Here is a 23,574-nt window from a genome sequence, read left to right as displayed (position 1 = left end):
AAGGAGGGTCTTCCCCATGGAGGGGCAGCTCTCAGAGCCTCAGGCTCGGCAGGCTGGCAGTGGAACCCCTGTTGTCTGCACCCTGTGGGGAAACCCTATGGCGTGCCTGTCGTCACCCACAGAGTGGTCTGGTGAAGGATGGCCCACCTGAATCAGATTCCGCCTGGAGATCCCACTGCTAGTTCCCAGGAAATCAGGGGAGAGGGGAACAAGTAAAGGGCCCCACATGAATCAGGTGCACTCAGGACACAGGGTCTGCCACCAGACGCCCGGGCTGGCCTTCTCAACAGGCCATGTCATGAGGCGAATCACTGTTCTGGGTCGAAAGAGGCTCAAGAGCCAAACAACCAAATGCAACAGCTAAATGAGAGGAAGCCAGCTTGAAACAGCTGACTTCACAGGCATCTGAAGAGACCTGGGGAGGGCTGACTCCAGACCAGTTAGCAGATGCTGTGGAAGGCTGAAAATGGCCCCTCAAAAAAGCCTGCGTCCTAACCCCCAGAACCTGCGAACACGCCACCTTGTGCCGCATAGGGGACTTTGCAGGAGTGATGAAGGACCTGGAGCTGGGGAGATGATCCTTGCCCAATCTAATCAAGGGAAATTCGTGGAGGTGGGAAGCGGTGATACCAGAAACAAAGTCAGATTGGTGTGAGGCTACTGATTTTGACAGTAGAAGAAAGGGCTGAACCGGAGCCCAGAAACGGGGCTGCTTCCAGACACTGCCAGCAAAGGCCAGGAAACAGGTTCCCGCTAGAGCCTCCCAGGAACCAGCCCTGCAGGGTTTAGCCCAGGGAGATCCATTTCGAGCTTCTGACCCTCAGAACGGTCAGATGACACATTCATGCTGTTTTAAGCCACTAAATCTCTGGTGATTTGGGACAGCAGCCATAAGACACCAATACGGGTGCACTATGGGAGTTCCTATTAACTCAATAGAGTGCATTTAGTGGGAGAAGGCCCTGATCTTAGAAGACGTAGGTGATATGGTTTGGCTGTGTCCCCACCCAAATCTCACCTTGAATTGTAGCTCCCATAATTCCCATGTGTTGTGGGAGGCACCCGGTGGGAGGCCATTGAATCAGGGGGGTGGATCTTCCCCATGCTGCTCTCGTGGTAGTGAATAAGCCTCACAAGATCTAATGGTTTTATAAAGGGCAGTTCCCCTGCACATGCTCTCTTGCCTGCCACCATGTAAAATGTGACTTTGCTCCTCATTATCCTTCAGACATGACTGGGAAGCCTCCCTAGCCACATGGAACTTTGAGTCCATTCAACCTCTGCCGACACCTGGATATCAGACTTCTAACCTCCAGAACTGTTTTTAAGTCATTGAGTTTGCAGTAATTTGTGACAGCAGCCACAGGAAGCTCATACAGTGACTCACACAGAGCCCTTAAACTCCACCATAGGTCCTCCCCATCCCCAGGGTCTCCTCCTCAGTAAACAAACCACCATTCTCTCTGTTGCTCCATCCACAGAGCAGGGTGCCTGCTGGGATCCCCACTTTGCTCCAACCCCATACCCGTTTTTCTGGGGTCTGCCCCTCGGATCCATCTCCCCTGGCAGTCCCTCTGGCCTGCCTGCCAGCCACTCTCACCTGGACAGCAGCATTAGCCCCTGACTGGCCTAATGACCCCACTCTTGCCTGCTGCCAACCACTCCCTTAAAAACATGGAGAAAATCACATTGTTCCCCTCCTAAGCCTGCCAGTCACTCTCCACTGCTCCTGGAACAAAATCCAAGTCCATTTCTAGGGCCTCTGTGGGATTAAGACGTCAGTTCCAATTCTTCACCCTCTCTGCCTCTGCCCCTTGCCATGGCCTCGTCGGAGGGAGGCATCGCTCCCTGCCCCTTGACTTTGATCTTCGTCACTAGCTGTGCTTGGTTTCCCACCTACAGCCAGGAGTGAGGGCATAACAGGTCTGCGCCCGCACCTGAAGACGCCTCCCACGTCCCCGCTCCCCACGTCTGCACCCACACCTCAAGACGCCTTCCCCATCCCCGCTCCCCACGTCCCCACGTCTGCGCCCACACTTGAAGATACCTCCTACATCCCCGCTTCCCACGTCTGTGCCCACACCTCAAGACACTTTCCTCGTCCCCGTTCCCAACATCCCCACATCTGCGCCCACACTTGAAGATGCCTCCTACATATCCCCTTACCACGTCTGCGCCCACACCTCAAGACGCTTCCCACATCCCTGCTTGTGGAGCCTGTGCCCCGGCCGATCTGCTGGTGCCAGGACCATGAGAGACGCCTGCAGCAGAGCTGCCCAGCTGCACCCCGCCTGGACCCCTCAGGCCTCCGCAGACCTGCTGGCCTGTGAGTGGAAACGCTCAGTTTTGTTTACGCAGCAGGACTGGGGCACTAGCTGGCCACGCAGCCCCTGAGGCATTGCCTGACTGGCAACTGCCCACCTTTCTAACCCTGTCTTTTACCCCTGTGACCCTCTTTGGTAACCATCCTCTCATGTCAACAGCTTCTGGAAGGTTCTAAACCTGCCAGATGTTCCCTGTTCCTCAAGTCTTGGTGTCATCTTACCTCCTCTGGGCAGCCACTCCAGCACTGCACCCACCTAATCCCCCTCAGCCACTTCACTCTGTGGATTCCTTCTGGGCACAGCCCAGCCGCGGTCTTCTCTCCAGCTGTCCTATCACTCCAGCGGCTTTGTGAGGGCAGGAGCCGTCTCTGCAGATGTCAAGCGGAACATCGCCTGTTTTCTGGCCTTTCAGCTGAAGCCCACAGCTGAGAACTATCCGTGACTCCAAAGAGAAGCACTTTACTGGGACAACCCCACTTGCCCAGAGAGACCGGAGGCCACTCTGAGATCCACACCTCTCCCCTCCCCAGCCAGCCACTACTTTCTGGAAGGTTAGAAAGTCAGCGCAGAGAGCGAGGGTTTCTTGGGAGAGGGTTGGCATGCTGCAGGAGTCTCTGCACATTTTCTTACCCTCTCCATCACCACCACCAAAAGCCAAGCAAAGGCCATCAGAGACCCCCTCACAGGGACTGGGGCTATCCCAGGAAAGCCCACCATTTCACCCTCGCCCAGAGGGTTTGTCGAGTGGGTTCCAGAGCAGGTTCTAGGGAGCCTGCCATGCTTCAGGAATTCCGTAGGACAAGAACAAGGACTGTTTTGTCATGGACCAAATGGACACACGGAAGCCAGGCTAGGTGGCAGTCACCAGTGTGAGCATCCCGAATGGGGGTCTCCAAATACCCGCCAAGTGCCTGAGATCCCCCTGACATAAGGCATTGGATGGTCAGGGGAAAGCCACATTCAGCACCTGCTCAGCTAATGCCTTTCAGCCGCCCACCTTCTTCCTGCATCCCAGGCCTACCCTGAGGAGGTGGGCAAGTGGAGAGGGACGGGGAAAGCCAGCAGAGATATCCCAGCCCCTCTGCCATCCACAGCCTGGCCCTGAGCTAAGGGAAAAGGGCCACTTTGGAAAAGCAAATACAGCTTTTATTTGGAGCAGGCTGGATGTTTTAAGATCTGCAAAGGATGACTGTTGACGGGCAGCTGTAAACAGTCCTACCCAGATTGCCTTGTGCTCCCACAGGCAGGTGGGGGGAACGTCAGCACAGGTGTGCACAGCAGGGGTGGGAACAATTAGACCATTTTCTGATGGCCCCGGGGAGCTTTCCAGTGCCCAGAGGAGCCGACTAGTCCGCAAGTGCGCAGACAGTTCATTTGCTGAACGAGTGCGTGGGAGTGAGACTCTACCGCGTTCTAGGGCACTTGTCTCTTCCTGTGAAGTCCAGCTCCACGCTGCAGGGCAGGGATCCATTTCTCCTCAAAACCAGGAGTTTTGGTTCTGTCTCTGTCTCTACCTGTGGGGTGGGAAACGTAATGCCTCGCTGGGTCATTACAAGGTTGAAATGTGATACTTTATAGCACTGGCAAAACCAGACTGATGAATTTTTTTTTTAAAAAATCCAACACTTTGAGAGGTCGAGACGAGTGGCTCACCTGAGGTCAGGAGTTTGAGACTAGCCTGGCCAACATGGTGAAACCTCGTCTCTACTAAAAGTACAAAAATTAGCTGGGCGTGGTGGCAGGTGCCTGTAATCTCAGCTACTAGAGAGACCAAGGCAGGAGAATTGCTTGAACCTGGGAGGTGGAGGTTGCAGTGAGCTGAGATTGCACCACTGTGCTCCAGCCTGGGCGACAGAGCGAGACTCTATCTCAAAAAAATAAAAATAAAAATGCACTGCAGTTTGGTGAAAGTTAGAAGTAAATCATGAACTTCTTTGATGATATTTGTTTACAAATAGTAGTTCTGACATGTGCTCACTCATTTTAAATCTCAGCCCTTCCCTGCATACCACAGATTATACCCTTAGAACGACCCTTCAGTCCACAAGAGACCACATATACAACAATGGTCCTATAAGATTATAATGGAGCTAAAGCCATTAAATGGAGTTAAAGCCTGTTGCCATAGCCATCATACAGTTGTAGTGCAATTACTTGTTAAACAAATGTAGTGTAACCTAAGTGTGCAGTGTTGATAAAGTCTACAGTAGTGTACGGTGATACCCTCGGCCTTCACATTCACTCACCACCCTCTCACTGACTTACCCAGAGCAGCGTCCGGTCCTGCAAACTCCATTCATGCTTGTGCTCTACACAGGTGCACCATTCTGTATCTTTCATACTGTGGTTTTACTGTACCTTTTCTATGTTTAGATATACAAAGACTGACCATTGTGTTACAACCACCTACATCAGTGGTCCCCAACATTGTTGGCACCAGGGACCCATCTTGTGGAAGTCAATTTTTCCATGGACCAGAGGGGAGTGATGGTTTTGGGATGATTCAAGCGCATTACATTTATTGTGCACTTCATTTCTATTATTGTTACATTGTTATATATGATGAAATAATTACACAGCTCACCATCATGTAGAATCAGTGGGAGCCCTGAACTTGTTTTCCTGCAACTACACAGTCCCATCTGGGGGTGCTGGGAGACAGTGACAGATCGTTGGACATTAGATTCTCATCAGGAGCACACAACCTAGATCCCTCACATGAGCAGTTCACAATAGGGTTCACGCTCCTATGAGAATCTAATGCTGCTGCTGATCTGACAGGAGGTGGAGCTCACGACGGGGAGTGCCTGTAAATACAGATGAAGCTTCCCTTGCTAGCCTGCTGCTCACCTGCTGCTGTGTGGCCTGGTTCCTAACAGAACAATACCCCTCTGTGGCGAGGGGTTGGAGACCCCTGGCCTAGCACACTCAATACAGCAGCATGCTGCACAGGTTAAGTAACATGGCGTAGGAGCAACTGGCTATACCCCATATCCTAGGTGTGTGTGGGCTCTTCCATCTAGTTTGTGTAAGTACTCCCTATGATGTTTGCACAATGGCAGAATTACCCGAGGACACATTTCTCGGAAAGCACCCCTTTTAAGCGACACATGACTGGCATCTTGCTTGGGGAGAATGATGTTGAGGGTCTTGGGCTTGGAAATACCTAGGTTAGCCTAATTCCTTCTTGCTGTTCTTGTTACAGCCCCTCCTGGGTGAATATTAATTAACATGTTCACTAGGATTGAAAGGAAGGTCCTAGACTTTTCTTCCCTTTAGGAGGACAAGTTTTAAAAAATGGAATTTATCTGTAAAGCTGGGTAGCTCTTATCCCTGACCCTAAAAAAATAGTTCGTTAGCCCCCCGCCCCCCGCCCTCACCGGGGAAGACTCTTTGGACTGGAGGACCGTGTTTGTCTCTAATTCTTACACTATGAATGACATGTGAAAATACTATCCACGTAGTTACCTGTGTTTCAAAACAGTCTCTACTATCCAAAGATCAACACAGCACAAAAGTACCAAGAGTGGAAAATCTTTGGTGTGTAACAGCCTAACAGGAAAGGAGAAAACTGGGGAATGCAACAGGATCTGCAATTCTGGTGGCGGCTGGTGGGGCGGATGGGGGCGGACGCACCGCCCGCCTGCATCCGCGCGAGGCTGCGCTCGGGGAGTTGATCAGCGGTCTCGCAGTGACACCTACAGGCCGCCGTGGCCGCGCCCCTGCCGCAACCGCGTTCGACAGCGCCACCTGGCGGGAGCCGACACCGGCCGGCCCGGGGAGGATTTTCTTTGTGTGAATCCAAGACAGAGGGGAGGAAAGTGCTCAGCACCTCTGGGGTGTGTCCTGTGGGCCGCTGGGGCTGGGGCGCAGCCCAGGAGGAAGTGTCCGTGGGGTGTGCATACCTGCCCGTCCATCCTGTCCTCTGCACTGCCTGACCGTGCTCAGCCCAATGTGCCTTTCCCAGCTGGACTGTGGCTGGGCAGGGCCGTCGATGCTTTGAGAATGAATGCTGGCATCTTCTGCCTTTTACAAGTAGGGAAAGAGGAGAGTTGGAGGAGTAACCAAGGTCGTAGCCTCCAGGAAGGCCTCCTGGACAAGCTGACTCCAGAACCAAAATACTCCCCCGCCTGCCTCCCAAAGGTGGTGGAAAACCTTTACCTTTGCCGCTCAGAACAGTCACATTCGGCTTCATCCCGACAGGGACTAGAAACCACGGCGGAGGGGTAGGCATCCTCACTCTGCCACCTAGGTGCTGTGTGTTGCTGGGCAAGTTGCTAACCTTCTCTGAGCCTCCATTTCCTCCGTGACAAATGGGCATGAAAGAGAACGTGCTCAGTGCTGCTCAGCACCACCTTCCCAGGGAGTTTGTCAGAAATGGCAGTCTCAGGCCCTGTCCCAAACACTGAGTCTCGCATCCTTGGGATGTGGGGCCCAGCAATCTGTGTTTTAACAAAGCCCCCATGCGATTGTGATACTGACTGAGAACGTCCGCCTTCCGGGGTCACTGAAAGGACCAAATGAGATCACGCATGCAGGGTGCCTGGAAAATACTCAACACATGATTGATGATTGTTGTAATTCTCCACTCTAGACAGCCTGGCATGGGGGGGCAGCGGTTTCTCTTTTCATTCCTTTTTTATATTGGTTATTACTTTTTTAACACAGGATCTCACTCCATCACCTAGGCTGGAGGGAAGTGCTTTGATCACAGCTCACTACAGCCTTGACCTCCCCGGCTCATGCCATCCTCTTGCCTCAGCTTCCTGAGTAGTTGGAACTACAGGTGCATGCCACCAGCTAATTTTTTTTTTTTTTTTTTTTTTTTTTTTTTTTTTTTTTTTTTTTTTTTTGTAGAGATGGGGTCTCACTATATTGCACAGGCCGGTCTTGAACTCCTGAGCTCAAGCACTCTTCCCACCTCGGCTTCCCAAAGTGTTGGGATTATAGGCGTGAGCCTCCACAGCCTGATTTTTTTTAATTACAAAAGTAAGATATGCTGTTAAACACAGAATTACCATGTGACCCAGCAATTCCCCTCCTAATGTGCACCCAAAAGTTGAATGTAGGAACTCAAACAAATCCTTAGACACCAATGCTCATAGCAGAACTATTCACGATAGCCACAAGGTGGAAGCAACCGCAATATCTATCAGCTAATAAATGCATAAACAAAACGTGATACATTCATACAATAGAATGTCATTCAGCCATAAAGAATGAAGTCCTAAGACATATCACAACATGGGTGAACCTCAAAAATGTTATACTAAAAACCAGGTCCAAAAGGCTACATGTGCCTGGGCACAGTGGCTCACACCTGTAGTCCCAGGACTTTGGAAGGCCGAAGTGGGTGGATCACCTGAGGTCAGGAGTTCAAGACCAGTCTAGCCAAGATGATGAAACCTGGTCTCTACTAAAAATACAAAAATTAGCCAGATGCAGTGGCACGTGCCTGTAGTCCCAGCTACTCAGGAGGCTGAGGCTGGAGAATCGCTTGAACTCGGGAGGCAGAGGTTGCAGTGAGCTGAGATCATGCCTCTGTACTCCAGCCTGTATGACAGAGTGAGACTGTCTCAAAAAAAGGGGGGGGGGGCAGATATTGTATGATCTGATTTATATGAAATATTCAGAATATGCAAATGTATAGACAGAAAGTCGATTGGTGGTCATCTAGGACTGGAGGGAGGTGTCTGGGATGAATGCAAGTGGGTATGGGGTTTCTTTTTGAAATGATGAAAATGTTCTGGAAATAGTGTGATGGTTGCACAACATTGTGAATGTACTAAATGTCACTAAGGATAAATGCTGTGTGTCTTTTGCCACGATAAAAAATAAAAGAAAGGCCAGGCATGATGGCTTATTCCTATAATCCCAGCACTTTGGGAGGCTGAGGCGGACAGATCGCTTGAGCCCAGGAATTTGGCAACATGATGAAACCCTGTCTCTATTAAAATATGTATATACAAAAAATTAGCCAGGCATGGTGGGGCGCTCCTGTAGTCCCAGCTACTCAAGAGGCTGAGATGGGAGGATCACTTGAGCCCAGGAGGTCGAGTCTGCAATGAGCCGTGATTGCACCACTGCACTCCAGCCTAGATGATGGAGTGGGACCCTGTCTCCAAAAAGGAGACTTGCCGGTTGTAACAATTCAGGGCTGTGTAAAACAGTTCTCTTGCTCTGAAGCAAGCAATGCTAACAGTTTGGAGGTATACCTTTGACATCATTATCCGTGCTCAAATAAACATATATAGACACTGGATTTGCCTCTTTTTAAAATCGTGCTCATAACATTTCTTGGGCAACTTGCTGTTTTCCACTTAATGACACATCCCAGATATCCCTCATGTCTGTCCCCTGGCCTGTACATACAGATCAAGTCATGTTGTCGTAGCTGCAAAATGAGCCACCATCCCTCCCCCTTGTGGGCATGTAGAGTGTTTCCAGGCACCTGCCACCATAAACAGCAGTCACGAATATTTGCAAACAGGTCTCATTTTGTACAGGGGCTTCTGCCACCATAAACAGCAGTCACGAATATTTGCAAACAGGTCTCATTTTGTACAGGGGCTTCTGCCACCATAAACAGCAGTCACGAATATTTGCAAACAGGTCTCATTTTGTACAGGGGTTTCTGCCACCATAAACAGCAGTCATGAACATTTGTGAACAGGTCTCATTTTGTACAGGGGCTTCTGCCACCATAAACAGCAGTCACGAATATTTGCGAACAGGTCTCATTTTGTACAGGGGTTTCTGCCACCATAAACAGCAGTCATGAACATTTGTGAACAGGTCTCATTTTGTACAGGGGGTTCCTCTCTGTAGGATGGATTTACAGAAGTGAGGCCGCTGTGCTAAGTCACGGGCATTCTGAATATGTATTGTCATATAGCAATCAATCCTGCAGGAAGATGGGAATCGACAGGCTCCCCTCTGCAGCGCTGACATGTTTCCCAGGTGCACACACGTGCACGCCACACACATACACACACACACACCCCACAGCCCCAGATGTTATGAGTATTTATCATTTTTCCAATTGTAAATTGGTAATGCAAGCCAATCAAATGGGTAAAGCGTGACATTGTACTATGTCGGTTTCGGTTTGCTTACTTTGACAATTGCTATGGTTGAATTCCTTGTTATTTGAGCAGGTTTTTGTACCTTGGGGAAGCGGGTGGTCCACAGATCCTTTCAGGATATAATGAGAGCTATGAAGGTTCTCCCCAGAAAATGTATACAGACATGCACATTTTGCAGACAATTCCAGGGGTTCAGGCACAAAAGCCCATATGTGAGGCCCGTTTTCAAAGTGGCGCAGACTGCGGCGTTTCTGACATTTCCAATGAACACAAACACGATTGTTTGTCTAAATGTTAATGGGTTTCTGTGCCCTCTGCTGGAAGCATCTGCAATCAGTGCGGCACTGCGGAGGCAGAGCCCAGTGACTGGAATTTTCCTCTTGCCTTAGAGCTGTTTTCCTCTCCTGCAGAACTGGCCCTAGAGTTTCAAGTTCAGAACGCACTTTTTTCCAGTAGCTGAGAAAGCCCTCTACTTCACACCCAAATCAGCAAACTTCAGGGAAATTATTTATCTCCCACTTTGGGGATTATTAGTTCTGACAGAGACTCTTACTGTATAAGGTTTGCTGAAAATGCATGAGGCTATCTGGAGATGGGGACTGCTGGGGGGCAGTGTATTGATTCCCAGTGAGTAAATATTTTAAACAAATTAAGTGGTTGTAGCAATAATAATAATAATAATGGCTACCATTGTTCAAGCGTCTGCTCCGTGCCAGGCATTTAATCCCTCCAGTGACAGGGGCCAGGTTTTATTACCTGAGTATTACAGAGGAGGAAACTGATGCTCTGAGAGGTGCCATAGCCCAGCCCGATGCCACACAACTTGTGGTGGAAGAAAATTCTAAACCGGATCTGCCAGACTGCAAGCCCAGGCCCCTCCCACTGCATCTCGGGGTCTCGCTGACAGGGCTTTGGGTCTTGAGGGCACAGTCCACATTGGCAGTCTCCTTTCACCAATGCAAAACCAGGTTGGGATGCTGGTGACGAGGCCCACGTGACGGATAAAGACTCTGAGGCTCTTGGGAGGTGACCATTTGGTCCAAGGTCACACAACTAGTAAGGAGGAGAGAAAGGGATAGAACCCTGGCCTGCAGTGCACTGAAAACAAGACAGTGCTGTTAAATCCCAGCAAAATACTGCTACCTAACACAACACTGTGCTCTGCTGATGTGTTTTTAAGAGGGAGATTGGTGAGGGTCAGGGTGGTGTCGAAGCCATACTAGCACAAAAAGGAAACTTTCTCCTTGTGGATACGGAAAGGATCGAGAGCAATGTCAAAAGGGATTGCCTTTCCCACCCAGTGTTTCAGTGTCACTTAATATAGTGTCAGGGACCACCTGAAGTCCCCTGAGGCGCCACCAGTGAGATGCCCTCCCTGCTCTTTGGGAACCCCCGGGTTAGTGAATACGCTTCAGGCAAGGGAGTGCCCCAGGTCTGAGACTGAGTGAGGAGATGGTGGCAAGAGTCCAGCATGCAGCTGAAGGCCCCGCAGAGTCATCTTCGGAGGGAAACCAGTAAGATGCAAGCCGAGATCTGTGCTGACCCCAAAACCTCTGTCCCCACCTCTGCACAGGCAGCTCTTCCCCTCTTGTGACTGCAAGCCCAGCCCTACCTGGGGATGCCAGATGAGGCAAAGGAACTGGATGTCATGGCCTGACAGAGCAGAGATGTGCCTGACCACCATGCCAGACCACCTCCAGGGTCCAGCAAAAATGTTTGAGATTGACCCCCTACACACTCAAAAAAAACTTTGTCTCCCAAAATGTGAAAAAAAAAAACCTTCAAAGTAAATGTTTAATGAAATATCTACAAAATATAACGTCTCACCCAATGGTAACTCAATCCTTCTGTGGTTCTGGACACATTTTATTTCGTAAGTGATACAGGATGGAGCACTCCCCAGGACCTATGAGTGTTCAGATGACCCTACCACAGAATGAGCAAAATGTCACCACGAAGAGTTTGGGACTTGCCCAATGTCTGGCCAAGTGTTTAATTGAATTGGAGGTAGATGAAGATAGAGTGCTTGCCCCCAGAATTTTACATATAGAAGTCAGGCAGTTGGTTCTCCAAACAATGAAGGCGGCTGGGCAGAGCTCCTGGCAAATGCACGACTCTGAGTAATGCCACTTGTTAAGTTAAAAGAGTGCCTGCATCACCCCCCAACACCTCATTAGCTAAATGGATTGCCCCATTGGGTTGGGGTTGCTTAATATCTGCCTATTGACTTTGCAGAACGTCTGCCAAGAACAAGATCTCAGTTTTGACATAGCTGATGCTGAGGTATTTTTTTCCTCGGCTGTTATTTGTCAAACAGAGTGCTGAGCTGGGTACAGCCACATACACTGAGTGTAAAACCACATCATTAACACAGATCTTACTTGCTATGACAGCAGGAAGTGCAGCCAGTTAATTTGAAAGCCGACTCCAGTTCTTGGGATGGAAGTGGGAAAGGGGGGCCAGGATACGGCGCCATTTCCCACTCCCAGGAAAACTGCAGTGGTCACAAGACCATTGCCACACATTTTGATTCCAAAAATGCTTAGAAGGTAGGGCTTTAGAAAAACATGAATGGTCTGTGGGAGGTGGGAGAGCGGACCCCATACGCCACCCAGCAAGACCCGTGGCTACTCCCTCACTGTGGCGTCAGAGTTTTGGATTGTTCCAGAGAGACTTAGATCGATTCTACCACGTTTCTCCATGAAATGGAGTTTGACAGTGAGAGGCAGTCACATGGGTGTGCCCTGCATCTTCTCACTCTTTTTGTGGCAGACCACGTTCTTCAAAAATTCAAGCCAAATTTTAAAAATCAAGAGAGGTCTGGCCAGGTGCGGTGGCTCACGCCTGTAAATCCAGCACTTTGGGAGGCTGAGGTGGGCAGATCATGAGGTCAGGAGTTCGAGACCAACCTGGCCAACATGGTGAAACCCCGTCTCTACTAAAAATACAAAAATTAGCCAGGCATGGTGGCGGGTGCCTGCAATCTCAGCTACTCAGGAGGCTGAGGCAGGAGAATCACTTGAACCTGGGAGGCAGAGGTTGCAGTGAGCCGCAATGGCACCACTGCACTCCAGCCTGGGCAATAGGGCAAGACTCCGTCTCAAAAAAAAAAAAAAAAAAAAAAAGTCAAGAGAGATCCTTTCAAAAAGCCAGATTTCCAGGTCTGGAGAGCTCTAAAAGATCTAGCGGCCTCTGCCTTTCATTTCCGCAGGAATCGAGTCTCAGTGCCCTCTTCAGACGCTGCCCATCCTTATCCGTCCTTCTTGTTTCCCACGCCCAGCTCACTCGCGCACTTGGCAGGCTGGGACCTTGAGGGAGCACCAAGCACATCCTGCAGCGTGGTATAAGGTTTCGCAATGCAGAGACCTGAGAGTTGAGATAGACACTCCAAGGTGGTTTGCTCAAAGGAAAGAAGGAAGGGCTATCCCAGTGCTGGCAGGAAAAGGAGAACACTAGCAAGAGGAGACTGCATGGACCCCTGGGGATGAGACAAAAGAGAAGATGTGGCCAGACTGCTTCTCATCTTCTTTTACACTTTCCTCCCCATCTAGTGCCAATGCGTTACCTTTCAACAAGAGTAATAAGGCCTCCCTTCTGGAGGATGTGTTTGGAGAGCCAAGCTCACCCAGCTTCCCTTCTGCCCCTGACTCAAGAAGCAGACCCCTCAAACATGGCTCAGGAAACCTGGAACATTAACTGTGGGAGCATTTAGTTCCACAGGTTTACAGACTGAAATTCACAGCCCACACCACACACGACCTCCTGACATTCGCTGGCACTTGTTTTGTACAATAACAATAGTGCTATTATCATTATTGTTATTACTCCTATTATGCCAGTGCATTAGACAGTCCCCAGAAGGGAGAGAAGGTAATTGGCTCCCATCACCCTAAGCAGCGCTATTGGGTACAATGTACAAATAGCTTAAAATTAAAGGCTGGCATCAGAACCTGTTCAGTCTGTAATGGATTATCAAATGAGCGCAGACTTACCTCCTGCCATCAACACCCTCCCGAAATCATTTGCAAAGAGGACAGATAATTTCGTATCTGATTCAGGTTAATTGCCCTGTTTTCCTGCCTCCCTGCTCACCAAGGACCCCCGTGGGATTGAACTCTGCAAAGTTGCCCCAACCAGCTTCAACAGGCAAGTGTTCCCACCGGGAGCTAATGAGGGGTCATCATCATCATCTTAGACCTAAACCCAGACTTGATCCTCTGCAAAGCATTCTTCACGACCAAGTCATTAAGATCTCTTATCCCTGACTTTGCTATCTGGTGGAGGAGGAACATCTGCCGTTCACTCTGTGTGTGGTTCAGGCGGTGTGCAATGGAGATGGGGGTCTCCCCCTTGGCATCTCTGTCATGGATAGAGGCCCCGTGCTGGAGCAGAAGGCTTATACAGTCTGACCGACCCATCGCTGCAGCCACATGCAGGGGTGTCCTGCCCAGGGGGGATCTGCTGAGGCAGCTGGCTCCTGTAAAATAAGAACATTGGCCAGAAGGAAGATATGCGGAGGGGGAACACAGGAGGGGTCCAGGGCTGTGAAGGGAGTGCTCCCCAGGGAGGTCCTGCTGCCTGGCCCAGCTCCAGCACTGCCCTGCCTCCAGTCTGTTCCCCTGGCAGTAACCAGTATGCCCATATCAAACTCCTGCTCAGATCCATCACTGCCATCCCGCCACCCGTGGGTTGATGTTCTAGGTCTTTCCCGCTCACTCTCACCATACCTTCCCATTACTGTTCCAGCATTCCCTCCTACCATCCTCTCCTCCCCAACCCCACCACCAAGGCACCAATTATACCTACCTTCCACCTTCATCCCTAAAATACACCCTGCTCTGCCTCCTGCCCCAGGCCCGTTCACAACATTCTCATTTTATTCTGGGCTAACTCTGACCTTCCTTTAGGTTTCATTTCTTTCCTTGGGAAAATCTTCCTTAGTTCTCCCACCCCATGAAATCTCCTGTATAAGCTCAATAGACACTCTACATCTTCACAACACTGTGTATGCCATTGACTATGGAATTATTTGTAATAATCTACTGACTTCCCCTCATAAACTCCAGGAGGGCAGAAAACACACACATCTGGCTCGTTGCTGTTCTCATCCCGAGCACGTAGCTCAGTGCCTGCAGAAGACAGGCACTCGGGAAATGACACAATGGGCAGCCTGACTCATGGACAGATTTCACTTCGATTAAATTCCTCACCGCCTCCTGCAGATGGATGGGCTAATGACAGGTGTCCAATATGGAATTGTTGAATTGAATCAAATTCTGGATAACAAATATCATGACACAGAAAACAAGGCAATTCAATTAAATTCAGCTGACATTTCGGTAGCCAGTTTTTATGAGCTCCGGCTGGTTGGTGAGGTAAAGTTTTAAATAGGCTCTTAGAACACCAGTGTCGACCATGACACCTCCCCCCCGCAGCTGTCTGCAGAGGACAGAAAACTTTGCAAAGCTGGCTGTAATTTTTTAACTGGTGCCTTCAAATACATCACAGTTCCATCAGAGTGAAAATGACTTTTTATGAGCTTAAGGGACTGCTGGGCTGTGCAAAGCCCATATTTCACTTTACAACAAGCAAAGAGCAGACAGGCAGTGAAGGAAGGAAGGAGAATATTGTTGAGGTAACCTTTACCCATCACAGAGGTTTATACACCCGATGCACGGCCCAATCACCCGGCCCAGGAAATCCAAGATGTTTTCCACCTTGCTCGGTGTAAGTGGGAAAAATAGCAATGACTGAGCTGAGAGGCTGGAGCCAAGGCTGTAGGTAGGAAAGAAGGTGTTGTCTAATTTGGAGGCAAGCTGATACGGGAGACCCTTGGGAAAGGCCCCTCCTGAGCCCAAACCATTGACCAAACACCACATAACATGTTCTCCCTTTTTCCGAGGAAGCTGGTGGTCTGGGCTCTTACAGCTGTTCTCCATTGCTCTTGAGTGGTCTGCATCTCCACCTATGGAATGTTGTGTAAAGCTCTTTAATTTGAAGACAATGTTGTCTTAGGCTTCTGTTTCTATCTATCAAGAGAGCCAGACAGACAGAGAGAGAGGGAGAGAGAGAGGAAGGAGGCCCTTAAGTGGAGGAGGGGTGAAAAGAGAGTTCAGCATGAATGTCTTGAGAGAAAATAATAACGAGGCTTGGAGAAGGAAGAATGGTGAACCTGCCATCCACCACAGAGCTGTGCTGGCTGGAGGGTGAACTATTTTGGGGTTTTTTTCTAGTTGTTTTTTTGTTTTGCTTTGTTTTTGTTTTTGTTTTTTGGTGTGTGTGTTTGTTGTATTCTCCTGTCTCAGCTTCCCCAGTAGCTGGGACCACAGGTACGTGCCACTACACCCACCTAATTTTTGTATTTTTAGCAGAGATGGGTTTCGCCATGTTGGCCAGGCTGGTTGTGAACTCCTGACCTCATGTGATCTGCCCACCTCGGCCTTCCAAAGTGCTGAGATTACAGGTGTGAGCCACCGTGCCTGGCCAGAGGCTAGACCATTTTGGACCGTTGCAGCATCCTAATTTCATGTGAGGCTGGAAATCACGCAGACAGCATGGGAATATTCCCAGCAATATGTCTGGTTGGAAACGAACCAGGAATCCTTTGTAGCTGCCCCCGGTGTCTTGGGTCCTGAAATTTCTGCCTCACTGAACCAGAAAGAATCTTCTTGAGACCTGGTGAAGAGAAGGAGGGCAGCCTCTGACTGGCATACCCGAAGACACTTGCCTAGACAGGGAGCGAGTGGTCCATGGGGACCCTGATTGGTGGCTGACAAGACACAGGTCCAGGAAACCACTGCTGGAAGGACCTGGAACACAAGACACTCTGTCCTTTCTACCTGCAAAAAATCCCAACTCATGAATATAGCAAGCTTTCTACCAGAATTACCGTGTTCTAGAAGGTACTGCACAGCAACAGAGTGACCTCTGTGTGAGGCCACATACAATGCCACAAACGCCCTCTGAGACGTCCACTGCTTCCACTTCTCACCCTCAAAATGTTCTGAATTGGCAGTTCGGTAGAAGGAATCTTCAGTAAGCCCGAGACAAGATAGCTGGGCAAGATAAGAGGAGTTTGAGTTATTCTCAAAAGCGTGGCTACATTCTGCTGGATGGCTGATGGGGCATGCTCAGGGGAAGGCCTGCTTGAATGTCAAACTCAGGCTCATGATGGGAAAAGAGAGGTGTAAAACCTCCATGAAAAGCTGAGAAACACCCAGGATAGGATGGGGAGGCCATAATTTAATGCCTTATATATGTTCAGGAAATACGAATTCGCCATCAGTCAGGCTCGGAACGCAGGAAGGTCTTCCTGTCGATGTTTTGAAGACAGAAAATAGCTTTGCCGGGTGTCCACAGGAAGGTGGTTGAAGCCACTGAGAAAGAAAACAGCCAATACAAATGGCCTCCCAGAGGGTGACAGGCATCTCTTGGAGACCAGCTCTGGCCTTCCCATCTATTTGTGTGCCCATTGTCTCTGTTAGGTTTCAGAGCAAGCTGAACACGCATAGGTGAACAGCCCAGTCGTGTAACCGGCTCGTGGTAAGTTAAGTCTTTGAGCCTGGGAGGAAGGCTATGGGTTCCCCCGGGGAGGATACTCTGCCCTGATGTGGGAGTCAGGACTGGGGCGATGGGAGAAGCAGAATTGAGATGAGGATGATGGCAATTCTGACAACTTCAGACAACAGGGAGGTGACCCCTGCAGCCAGAGCAAGAGTCAGAAAACCAAGCCTGGACCACACTGCTGGTGACAAAGGGGAGGGAGACAGAAGGCGCAGAGGAGCGTGCAGAGGAGGAGAAGCGGGAGGGATTGGGAGGAGGTGTGTCAGGCCTGGGTGCCCCATCCTGCCCACCCTCCCTGCCAAGGCTGCCTCCTGCCGCACCTGCCCCGAGCCCACTCACTCTTCCGAGAATGGCAGTCCCAGCCCCTGCTACACCCAGCCTTCCCTGACCCCTTTCTCAGCAAAGAAACTCTGTCTCTTCTTCTCCAGGAACATATAGCTTTCCATCCGAATTTCTTTTCTACAAAGAATATAGCATTGCCCCTCGTGTCACAGTGATTCATCTTCCCTGTTGGGTATACATCTGGTTTCTGTCCTCCTGCCCCCCACTGCCCACCCCTAGAGCCCAGCTGAGAGGCCAGCAGGAGCCCTGGAGGACAGAGCGCCCACCGCTCACCCTGGGAACAAGGGACTTCCCACCACCCCGGAACCAGGCAGCACCTGGCGGAGGCCTGTACCACAGCCCCAAGCTCTGAGCTGTGCATTTCCCAGTTATCTGGAGTTCTCCTCTCAGTGTTAAATTAGATTTCCAACCTTATCACTCATACACATGAATAGAAACGTGCTGCCTTGACTCCTTTGCGGGGCGGGGCGGGGCAGGGTGATAAGTGGGTTATAAATCACAAATTGATAAACCCAGCAAAATGGTAAACCCAAGGAGTGAAGGCAAACCCTCGGTGCAGTATTTCGTAATTATGACACAGCTCATCATTTTCTCTTCCCTGCTCTGAAACTGTTACTCAGATATCCATATTAAAGACTAATTTTTCCCCCACAATTTACGGTTGCTTCGTAACGTATAATATCCATTTAAAGAAGCATGAAAACACCTTGCTGGGATCCCCTTCCGCAGCCGCCAAAACAAGTTCTGTCCATCCGTCATGACGCCAGATACATAATGAAATAATCCCTCCAGGAACAACATCATGGAACTTCAGGGTAGTGTCATCCATCAAAACTCCTGCAGGAATCATTTTTTTCTTTTAAAAAATTGCGTATTAAAGATAAACTACTACATTGGTTAAGTTAAGAGATTATCTGACCTTGAGTGCCACAAAGATAATTTTAGAAATATCGAATACGAATCTCATTTGATGGTGCCGCGTGGGTCTGTCTGTTGTTGGTAATGCTTTTTAGAAAATTAATTTGGTTCAGCTCAGATGGAAGCCGAACAAAATCACAATGCCAGTGATTTATAAAATTCTGTAATTATAACTTGTCCTATTGTGAAAAGGCATATGAGTCAGTAAAGTCATTTTATGAGGCAAACGCTACAAATAGAATGACTTAAACTTGAAGTAACCAGTCATTAGACACACAGCACAATGTGTTTATACAAGTCATATAGGGTAAACCAAAATACTCTTGGATAATGTCATTACTTGGCTAAAGAGGTGACAGTGACAAAAAATTATTGGATCTTTCAAATTGAAGCCTGGGAGGGATTTTTCCACCTTGGCACTGCTGACAGTTTAGACTGGGTAACTCCTTGTGACAGGGGCCCCTCCTCATTGTCAGGTGTTCACAGCTTCCCGGCCTCTACGCACTAGATGCTAGCAGCACGTTCACCAAATCAAGGCAATCAAAAATGTCTCCAGGCCCAGCACAGTGGCACGCACCTGTCATCTCAGTACTTTGGGAGGCTGAGGTGGGCAGATTGCCTGAGCCCAGGAGTTCAAGACCAGCCTGGGCAACATGGCAAAAACCCGTCTCTACAAAAAATACAAAAATTTTCTGGGCCTGATGGCTTGCACCTGTGGTCCCAGCTACTCAGGAGGCTGAGGTGGGAGGATCACCTGAGCAGAGCTGCAGTGAGCCAAGATTGCACCACTGCATTCCAGTCTGGGCAATAGAATGAAACCCTGTCTCAAAAAAAAAAGAAAAAAAAAGAAGTCTCCAGACATTGCCAAATGGGCTCTGGGGGACACAATCTCCCTAGCTGAGAGCTGATGTGATGTAAGGAGCTAATGCTGACATCCACCCCAATCTGGACTTGGAGTACCAGAGCTCCTTTGGCCTCATGCTTTCTTTATAAGCAATGCCACCAACATCGAGTCCCAGCTCTGCCCAGGTGAGACGGTCTACATTCCAAGTCAGTGGGATTCATGAGTTTTCTGGTTTCATGACTGACTGCTTTGTGCTTGTGTACTAGGTACTTAGTGATTACTTGGTGCCCAGACTGAGTACCTATATTCTTTCATCCTTAGGACAGCTCTCCAAGGTAGGTTTGTTATGTCCATCTGCTGATGAGCAAACGGAGGCTCACACAGCCTATAAACAGCCACCCCAGTGCTGGCATCAGACCTGCCTCCCTCCGGGGCCACTGGCTTCCCACTTTTGGCTCTATGAGCACCAATTTGCTACCAGAAACTCAGGATGGTAGATGCCAACAGGCAATAGTGATCGGCAAATCTGTTCATTAGTGTCCTATTTGTGGTTCAGACACAGAGGATAACCGGTAATTAGTCTAAGTAAGACAACTTGACTCCCTACAACTTTGAAAATATTGAGTAAAGCTGTATTTTGCTGAGACGTGCAAGAGTACAACTCCCACATGCTGAACAACCCCTGTAGAAATCGGAGTACATCCTCTTTTTATAAACAGGCAGCCACTGCCTTGGACTTAGACAAATACTAATTATCACCAGCTAAATAAATTATCAAAGTTGATGACAGACGTGTAAGGGCAACCCTGGCCCATGGATGTGCTCACCCCTTTTAGATTTGTGTATCTCAAGGTTTTCACACATGATCTCATTTGATCTCCCCCTGCCCCAAATTTTGAGGTGGGTAGGAGAGGCCTCAGAGGATTTATAGGCAGTAGCCCAAATTTCTTCTAATAATGAGTAGCACCTTCTGTCTTTCTTGTTTACCACCCACGGCAAGGACTGCAACAGCAGAGAGAGGTCGAGCTTCTAACAGTTGCTAAGTGCCTGTTGAGTGATAGCACTGTGACATCAGTGTTAAGTTACCCCCTCTCTCTCGCTCCCTCTTAGCTTTCTTGAATTAATAGCTCAGCACAGCTCATCAGCGAAAATAAATGAACAGAAGGGGTGCCAGGCATTTGTAGTTGGCGATACATAATTTTCAAATTACTTGTTTGGGAACTCTTACGAAGTCCTTCAACAACTCTCCTCACTTTTAATATGTTAAATACAGACTAGGCTGGAAACACATTTCTTTCCAAATAAAACCTCAGAAATGCCCAAGAGCATCTTCCAAATACTCCTATAGGAAAATAAATACGTCATGAACAATGCTTAACCTATTTTAAAGAGAGCAAAGGAAGGTATTTTGGCCTTCACTGTGCATTTTGAGTTTCCTGAGTCATTTCTGTCCATAGGGGGAAACGGCTCTTGAGAATTCTAGAGCTGGTGGCTCTGGGTTATGGATTAGGAAGCTGAGCCCAGAAGGGCAGTGTCTGGCAGCACCAAGCCCGTGGAGGCAGGCTGCTTTCAGATCTGTCTGTCTCCATCGCTCCCCAGCCCCTGCAGTACAGCTGCAGTCTCTCTGCAATATCAGCTGTTCACATTCTCTGTGCAGCAGCTCAGAGATTTTTTCTGTATCTTCATTTTCTTGAAGTGTGTTGTGTTGATTTCAACCAGGTGGGGTGATGATGGAGCCAGGAACTTTGATCCTGTTCTCATATCCTAAATATTGTAGGGAATCGGGATAGGGAAAGCCACGCCTTCAGGTCAGGGAAGGAGACTGATGGAGAGATGGGCTCTAGAGTGTCTGGCCTCCGCTGGGCATCTACCACATGAAACTTGTCTGGAGCGGGGCCCTTGGGGTCCTAATTCAGTCACAGGGAACTTTCGGTTCTGGGTTCTGATTCCGGCTGGGCTAGCTTTGAGCTCCTGACGTGAACAAGGACACGGCTTGGAATTTGGGGTTCTGATATGTACTAGGTTAGTTCCAGTATTCAGGGTTCAAACGTGGATAGCGGCATTTGCTTTGAGACTCACGTTCCTGTGAGGGCAGTTGACTCTGGATTTGGGTTCTGATTAAAGTAAGGTTTACTGTCTGTTTGGGGGTCCTGATGTGAAAAGGTCTGTTCTGGGATTTGGAGTCCTCATATGGGCAGGACTTGTTTTGGGATATGGGGATCTGATGTAGCCCCAAGTAGTGTGGCATTTGCAGGGTAGGAATAGAGCACATCTGCCCTGAGATTTGGGGGTCTTCATGGTGATAAAATCTGCTCCAAAATTTGGGCTCCTGCTATATGAAGGGTTTGGTCTGGAATTTGGGGTTCTGGTATAAATAAGGTTGGCTGAAGGATTTGGGTTACATATACAAGAAAAGTTTGCTTTGAGTTTTGGGGTACTCGTGGAGGCAAGGTTTGGTTTGAACCCTGACTTCCTGATATGGACATGGCCGGCTTCAAACTTGGAGTGCTGATGTAGACATGGTTTCATGTCTGGGGGTGAATTCAGATGTGGGTGGGTTTGACTCGAGCTTTGGGATCCTGTTGTGGACAGAGTTTTATTCTTTGGAGCCCTTATGAAGACACTTCGAGGGGATTTGGGTTCTGGTATGGTCACGGTGAGCTCGGTGACTGCCTTTCAGATGTGAGCAGAGTTGGCTTTGAATTTTGGGGTCCATATGTGGGCAGGGTTCATTTTGGACTGTCATCCTTATGTAGGCAGAAGTGGCTAATGGATTGGGGTTCAGATGCACAAATGGTTAGTTGGAGACTGGGGGTCCAGAATTGGGCAACTGAGGGTCACGATGTGGGTAGAGTCTGCTCTGGGATTCAGGGTTCTTCAGGATTTGAGGCTCAAACTTGGGCAGAATTTGCGTATAGCTATATGGGGTCTTGAGGAGGGCAGCGTTTGTTTCAGATGTTGGCAACCTTGTGTGGACATGGTTGTGGAGGATTCGGGGTTCTAATAGTCACATGATTAGTCTGGGAATTTGGGATTTCAGATTTAGCCAGGTTTGTTCTTGGTTGCGGGGTCCTAAAGTGGACAGAGTTTGTTTCAGCTTTGACCTCTTTGCCTGGACACGGTGGTTGGAGGATCCGGAGTTCTGAGTCATGGTTAGCCTGCAGATTAGGGGTTCAGTCTTGGGCTGGTTTGATTTTGGGGTCCTGAGATGGACAGGGTTTGTTTTGATTTGGCGTCCTTGCAAGACAAAAGTGGCTGGAAAATCTGGGGTTCTGAGGTAGTCATGGGTAGTCTGGAGATTTGGGGTTCAGTTGGGCATGGTTGCTCTGGATTTGGGGGTCCTGAAGTGGTTAAAGTTTGTTCAAGCCCTGGCATCCTGGGGTGGATGTGGTAGCTGGAGGATCTGGGGTTCTGAGGTAGTCATAGTTAGCCTGGAGATTTGGGGTTCGGTGTTAGGCAATTTTGTTCTGGGTTGGTGGGTCCTGAGGTCAGCAGGGTTTCAGGTTTGGCATGCTTGCGTGGACATGGTTGGCTAGAGGATTTGGGGTTCTGATGTTCTCAAGACCAGCATGGAGGAGGACTTGGGGTTTGCTTTGAGTGTGGGGCACTGACATGGGCAGGCTTGCCCTGGGTTTGGGGGTCTGCTGAGGACAGGCTTTGTTTCAGACAAGTCTTATTGGCTTTGGGACCTGTGCTCCTTATGAAGACATAGGGAGCCTGAGGGTCTGGCTTCTGGGGGGTCCTGGCTTGGACACGATTTGCTCAGGGTTGGCAGATGCAGCCCAATCCAGGCAGGACCTGCTTGTGGATTCGGGTCATGTGGACAAGGTTTGCCTTGATTGGGAGTCCAATTTGAATCCCGTGTGTTTGAGATTGGGAAGTCCCTCTGTGGCCAGGACCCCAAGTGGCCCTTCCATCTGGGTTTCAGGGTGGCTGGGTTTCAGGGCTTTCCTTTGCCATCTGGGGTTTCTCACGTAAGCAAGCTTCCCTTTGGGAATCCAGCTTCAGAAGTGGATAGGGTGCCCTTGCATGTGGCCAGGGAAGGGGTCAGGGCAGGAGCCACCTTCGTCGAGGTATTGGAGCCGCTGGAGGTTGAAGGGAATGCCGACCATCAGGTCCAGTTCCTCTTTGAGCTCCCGCACGGTCATGTCGCCGCGGCAATTTGCCACGCGGAATATCTCCCCCGTCTCCTCCAGCCGCACCCGCAGGACGAAGACGTCAGGGGCCAAGTCGGGCGACGCGCTCGTGGCCTTCGGGTCACCGACGAGCCGCTGGCTCCGGCCGCGGGCACAGGCCAGGGACTGCGCTGGGCGGGGCCGCGAGCCCGCCGAGCCTGCCCTGGGCCCGCCGCGCCCCTGCGCTCCGGCCCGCATACCGCCCCTGCGTCCCGCATTAGGGTCCAGGCGAGGGGCGCCCCCCAGCGGCCCCGCCGCCCGCGCTCCGCCCGCCCCCGCCGCCGCCCGCCGCATGGTCCAGTCGCGGCCGCGCGTCATCCGCG

The 23,574-nt window shown here is 49.8% G+C and overlaps 1 protein-coding gene across 1 annotated transcript; it reads right to left on the bottom strand.

Annotated features, from left to right (window-relative positions):
* Positions 1-13,575: 13,575 nt before the first annotated feature.
* On the bottom strand, positions 13,576-23,569 carry ANKRD60 (ankyrin repeat domain 60). The gene is made up of 4 exons (XM_010365276.2): positions 23,140-23,569; positions 18,021-18,151; positions 16,299-16,464; positions 13,576-13,886 (listed from the first exon to the last, which is right to left on the bottom strand). The coding sequence occupies exons 1-4, from the start codon at positions 23,567-23,569 to the stop codon at positions 13,576-13,578; spliced, it is 1,038 nt and encodes a 345-aa protein (XP_010363578.2).
* Positions 23,570-23,574: the final 5 nt, after the last annotated feature.

This window comes from Rhinopithecus roxellana, chromosome 13 (genome assembly GCF_007565055.1).
Source record: "Rhinopithecus roxellana isolate Shanxi Qingling chromosome 13, ASM756505v1, whole genome shotgun sequence".
Taxonomy (NCBI): Eukaryota; Metazoa; Chordata; class Mammalia; order Primates; family Cercopithecidae; genus Rhinopithecus; species Rhinopithecus roxellana.
Note: the sequence above shows the minus strand (reverse complement) of the source record. Positions and strands in the feature narration are given on the sequence as shown.

Bases quoted from the DNA above. Each gene is read 5' to 3' on its own strand.
- ANKRD60 (XM_010365276.2), bottom strand. From the start codon at position 23,569: ATGACGCGCGGCCGCGACTGGACCATGCGGCGGGCGGCGGCGGGGGCG. The intron at 18,152-23,139 runs GTGGCTCCTGCC...TGATTCCTGCAG, and splicing joins GCTCCAATACCTCGACGAAG to GAGTTTTGATGGATGACACT. The intron at 16,465-18,020 runs GTGTTTTCATGC...TATCTTGCCCAG, and splicing joins CGGAAGGGGATCCCAGCAAG to CTATCTTGTCTCGGGCTTAC.